Source organism: Microtus pennsylvanicus, chromosome 6 (genome assembly GCF_037038515.1).
Source record: "Microtus pennsylvanicus isolate mMicPen1 chromosome 6, mMicPen1.hap1, whole genome shotgun sequence".
Lineage (NCBI taxonomy): Eukaryota > Metazoa > Chordata > Mammalia > Rodentia > Cricetidae > Microtus > Microtus pennsylvanicus.
Window position 1 is genome coordinate 36,841,066 of NC_134584.1, and position 6,000 is coordinate 36,847,065.

Genomic DNA, 6,000 nt, shown 5'->3' on the forward strand with positions numbered 1-6,000 from the left:
GTATTTATTACTTTTAAAAGTAAGAAAAACAGCCGGATGGTGGTGGCACATGCCCTTAACCCCAGCACTCAAGAGGCAGAGACGGGCTGATCTCTGTGAGTTCAAGGCCAGCCTGGTCTACAGAGTGAGTTCCAGGACAGCCAAGGTTACACATAGAAACCCGTCTCAAAAAATAAAATAAAATAAACAAGAAAGATTGAATTCCTTTGTTGGTGAAGGACATCAAGACTGAGACGGACCTTTGTTTTAGCTATAGCACTCTGTCTGCTTTAAAGATAAAATGCTTCTTTGGTGCATAAACAGAAAACCCACATTTTCTGAAGTAATTGTGTGGCTGTATAAGGAACAAGTAATAAACTAGTTGGCTTGTGTACTGAAGAACATAAAGTTCAAAGACCCCTTATCAAATCCTATTGGAATACCAAATGGTAACCTCTTTTCTCTCAAGTTAATCTAGATATTTTCTGAGATGGTTTCAGGTGAGAAATGCAAGAACACTCCATTTTCAAACAGGCTGTGATGATAGCTTTTAGGATGGATGAACTTACTAGAAAAATCCATATAAAAGTTGAATTCAGCGTTTTTATTAATTACATATGGAATTTGAATTCTGTCTGGCATTAACATGTTCCTATATCTCACCACTGCTTTGCTAGATAAAATTATGCAAATATGGAAATGTGGCTACATGTTCATTTTTCTAATGTACAAAAACAGAACCATTTAATCAAATAGTTTCTATAGCAACTTACTCTCGTATTGAGCTATAGCAGTCACCATCCTTCCTGGCTTCTGTGATGACAAACTTCATCTTTGGGGGATTTTCTTCAAGGAGAACGTGCCCAAATAGCATTTGGCTTTCATAAACGGAATCTATGATTCTTCCCCAGCAAAGTCCCAAGACACAGGTCACATTCAGTATCCCTTCCTCTAAAGTTCCAGCATGTCAGAGCTCTCTGCAATACCGAGCTTTGCCACACCGTGGTACCCAAGGCCTGGTTTACAGCTTGTGTTCCCCACTGGGAAGCACCTCTGCTACAGACTGGGCCTGATGTTGCCACCTAGTGTGAGCTTCCTGTGTGAGCTGACTAGTTGGAATACTAGTTAGGAAAGCCAGAGCGGGTTCTAGGATGGATTCTCTCTGACTTCACACCTCTGCTTAAAGCAAACAAACAAGACGGAATTTTCACCCACCTGTTCTTCCATCCTTGGTCTGAAAAAGCCTGAGTGTAAAAATGAGAACATTTTCCAGTAAATTTTGCATTGATGTATGCTTACAGCTTCTAAGATCTTCTTTTACCACCCACAAAAGGTCAGTTAACCAACTCCAGGCTGTCAAAATAAGTGTGTTTAGTAAATTCAAATACCTCAGTGATAGGCTTTTAAATTAGAACTGGGATTTCAAGGCAAACAGGGGGAGCAAGCATTTAGTAGGTGATTACTTTGTGCCAAGCAATCTCCCTTAATGCATCTTCACTCTTATGAACCTCAGTCTGTAGAGGAAGAAGTGAATGTACAGACAAGTTTTGCATGCTTACCAGGGCCACAGAGCCAGTAATGTTCTGGATAAGATTTTGAATATTTATTCACTGATCCACACAACAATTTTTGTAACCATGTATTGTAACTGCATTTTATACCTGTAAACATTAAAACAAAGTTAAGGAAGCTGATAACTCCCCAAGAGTATCAACTAGTGAACAACTGTATCCAACTAACAATTATCTCCAAAACTTTGTATTTTTTAGATAGATTCCATTGTTATACAGCACAGGGCTCTGGGTTATAAATTCTTTGAAACATAAATTACTTGGTTTTAGAATAAAAGTTCCTAATCCAATTCAGAGTAACACATAAAGCAGAATGCCACAGTCAGAAGAAAAATTGTGGGAAACTAGAACATGTGTTTTCAAGTTCTCTAACTTGATTTGCACCTATGTCAAAGTCCCCCATTGATGAGTTATTAATCCTACAGCGTTGTTCCTCATCCAGTGTGATTTACTTAAGGAGAATGGTAGTCCCCCATAGCCCCAGCTTAGTCCTGGGATCCAGTCAACTGTACTATAATGTAGTATAATAAGATGCTTTGAGAAATTAAAAAAGTAAATACATGTGCCTAACTTTTATTTTTTGTTTGTTTGTTTGTTTTTTGAGACAGGGTTTCTCTGCGGCTTTGGAGCCTGTCCTGGAACTAGCTCTGTAGACCAGGCTGGTCTCGAACTCACAGAGATTCGCCTGCCTCTGCCTCCCGAGTGCTGGGATTAAAGGCGTGCGCCACCACCGCCTGGCTCCTAACTTTTATTATAACACAATGTTATAATCATTCTCTTTTATTTTTCATTATTAATTTCTCATTGTGTCTGAGACTCCGTGCTGCAGTGTTTCAGGTGTACAGACCTGCAGATAAGGGGCTGGGGTAGCGACGCCACACTTCTTCATCCTTTATTTTCTGCTATTCATTTATCCAACACTTGCCCCACTATTTACACTGATCACTACTTTGCCCCCGGGGTTTTGAACTAGGTTAATTCTAAAGAAGATCATTTAGGATACAGAAACGAAAGCAGAAAAGCAAAACCCTAGAGAAAACACACTTAACTTTTTGTTTTTCGAACCCCGGCTAATTGTCTTGGTTTAGTTTGTAGGAGTTACAAATTACATCCCCTTAATCTCTGGTCTAAATATCCAGCTTCCCTTAATAAAACTCATGTTTAGAGGATTTGTTGAATGGAAAAGATGAGATCACAGAAGTTCAGGCTCAAAGATGGTCATTTAGAAACATTTTAAAGCGAAGGAGACTGAAAAAGGATCTGGTCTTTAGAGGAAAAAGAGCCTGTTGGACAGCCCGGAAGAACCAGATTTTTTAACGATTTTTAAAGTGAATCTTTGGAAATTTCATGTACCCTAATTCTGCTCACCTCCCATTCCCTTCATATTCTCCCCTTCCCACTGCAGTGTGCCCCCTCAATGAAAATTTTTAAAAAATCAAACCAGAGCAAAACAAGCAAACAAAAACAAAAGAAAATATGAACAAAAAAGTAAACAAAATGAACAGAAAACCTCTTCTCTCCTCCGTCTTTCCTGCCGCTTCAACAACTCTTTACTCGTCCTGGTGGCATTGGGAGCTGCAGAGTCCCACACAGCACACCCTTTTCTTAAATACTCGCCTCCCACTCTGGGGAAAGCCTCCCTGATTTGCTGTCCTCAGGGCACATGGGCAAAGGTGAAAAGGTGATTGGTCCAAGTCCAGAGCTTCCTTAGTTGCCTCATAGGAAATGACTGGTGTTCAGGGAAACATAACCTCATGGTGGTTTCCAAGTTTGTGTTTTCTGTCACCGCCCTTTCCTCATCTTCTAGCAACTAGATTCTGGCAGAAACCAGCCCTAACTAAAGCTTCCTAAATTCGAAGTACTTATTGCTGATCATTCATCCCTCCATGTCTGCAAGGGCTCAATCATTATATATTAGGTGTGTAGTCCCAGGCTGGGGAGGGAGCTCAGTCAGCAAAGTGCTTGCCTTATCAACATGAAGACCCAAGTTCCAGGCAAGAACACACACACACACACACACACACACACACACCCTTCATGATGGTTAAGCAGTGGTGGCCGGAGTGAAGACATAGCATAGCAGTTAAGAGTATGTACTGCTCCTACAGAAGACCCACGTTCAGTTTTCAGTACCTGTGTCCATTGTCTCCCACCTAGGTGTAACTCCAGATCCAGGGGATCCGACACTTCTGGCCTCTGAGGGCACCAACTCTCACTTACACATTCCCACATACAGAGACAGAGACACAGACACAATTGCACATAATAAAAATAGATCTTTAAAAAAAAGTTGTGCATGTTGGCATGGAGTTATCTATAATGTGCTGGTAATCCCAGCACTGGTAGTGGAAAGAGTACCCTCCCCCTCCGCAGGCTTCTCTGGCTATTCAGATTAGTCTAACACGCCAATGAAAGATGCTGTCTCAAAAAGCAAAATCAACAGCGCCTAAGGCACTGTGCCCAAGTTTAGCTTCTGTCCTCTGCGTGCAAATTGCACCAGCACCACCACCCAGACATACTCCCATAATAGCACACTCTGGGAAATCCATAGATCCACGTGATATGGGCATGCTACATTTCCAAATAATTAACTCACTCAAATTAAGAAAAAATTAGAATACACAAATTTTAAAAGCTACTTTTCTAGTACCCTTAGGTGTTTTTATTAAGTTTAAAGAAGATTAAACTAATTATCTGATGTCCCGCAATGATGGACTGTCACCTGAAAATCAAGTAAACCCTTCCCATCTCTAAGGTTCTTTTGGTCCAAGGGTTTTATCACCGCAATAGGATGGGAACTAGAACACTGATGTTAGCAATGACAACATTAAAGTCCCATGAGTCTAATAAAAAAAAAAAAAGAAAAATGAGATTTAATGTATTTGGCAATTTTTAATACAATGTCACTTCCAAAGTCGTATCTAGTGTCAAATGTTTTTATAATAAAAAATATAATATAAAAACATAAGGCTGATAACTTTTGCTGATGGTTCAGTGACAGAAAATAATGAAATGTGACTTACGTTAGCCACACGTGATTTCTTTTCCCTACCCTCAGTAGCTCTATATTCATAGGTAAATGACACGGGGTCTTTCGAGCAACCTCTCCCGGAGAGCTTGTGTGAAACATTCTAACCCACTTAGAGACATCTAGATAATTCAGACATTTTCCTGGCCCCTTGCTCATGGTCATCTACCGGGCTCACTGTAAACTCTAAGAATTGCAATATCTCACCATTGGTTCTTTATGGAAAAGTTTCTGCCACTTCAAAACAAATAACGACAATGACAACGTAGAAGCCATGTTGATTCATTGTCATTTGCTTGTCTTACACTTCCCAGAACGCTGCTTCTTGCACACGTGCACGGTTTTTCCTAAGTAGCTGGTGCAGCGAAATGGCCAAGGATGAAGTAGCAGTTTGACAGATATTGTCTAATTTGCATTCAGTATTAACTGGTCAGATAAAATATGCATCGGTTTTCTGAATTAATTGCGTGCTCAGATTTTATAATGCATGATTACTTAGATTATATCTAAATAGATTAGCATCTGTTGCCTGAATTAAAAGAATTCATTGTGTTATATTTTGTATTTTCTCAACAGATTGGATTCTTCAAAAGGCCGCTAAAGAAGAAAATGGAGAAATGAAATATTTTACAGGAGAAAAAAAGAGGACAGTAACGATTTATTCAATGATCTATTCTCAGGTTTGCCTCAATCATGTGAGAAGAAATTCAGAAATATAACCAAAGACATGGTCACATGACTATATGTCATTCATCATCCAGCTGCTGGGATTCCTCCCTTGGGAAAGTGACAGATCAAGTATGATCCAAAAAGGGTACCCAACGATATGTTTTAGAAAGTGATGAGAAATACTTTTAATAATTGCTCATTTTTGTTGAGTAAGTGAAATGACAAAGGGTTTTAAAGAAGAATCCCCAGTCCATGTATGTTTATGTGTTTAGATACCACGCGGAGCATTCAAGGGATGCATGAAAATAGCTTTGTGTTCACCGAAACAGTGACTCTAGGCATGATGTAAACTAAGGTCTCCTCTTGATGACACCTTCAGAGTGGCACTCGGCATTTGTAAATGCCAGCAAAGGCATGGAGTGGGGAAGATCGCCCAATTCTAACGAGAAAAACTGCCCAGCAGAGCCCATATCCAATATGGACTGAAAATAGAATGAAACCACAGAGCCGACGCTCAGTGACTTCTTGGGTTCTGTAGGTGGAAATAGTGTTTTCCAATGTGCTTAGAGTACAGCACAGTTGAGTTTAAATTCTATGTCGAATAGAGAGAGTAATTTAAAAGCAAGTGCACTGAGTCTATTCATTTAAACTTTTACAAAAAGTAAAAGCACTTAATTTATATAGAGCTCTAGAACACAAACCTCTTTTATAAGAAAAAAATCAAACAGTCACTTAAAACAATTTGTGTAGCAT

General features: G+C 39.6%; 1 protein-coding gene across 1 annotated transcript in view; it reads left to right on the top strand.

Moving 5' to 3' along the window:
* The window catches only part of Itga1 (integrin subunit alpha 1), a 138,096-nt gene extending 132,755 nt beyond the window's left edge, over positions 1 to 5,341 (top strand). The window contains exon 29 of the mRNA XM_075976033.1: positions 5,155 to 5,341. Within this exon, the coding sequence (XP_075832148.1) occupies positions 5,155 to 5,199 (45 nt within the window). The 3' untranslated portion in view covers positions 5,200 to 5,341. The remainder of the gene's footprint in view (positions 1 to 5,154) is intronic.
* Positions 5,342 to 6,000: the final 659 nt, after the last annotated feature.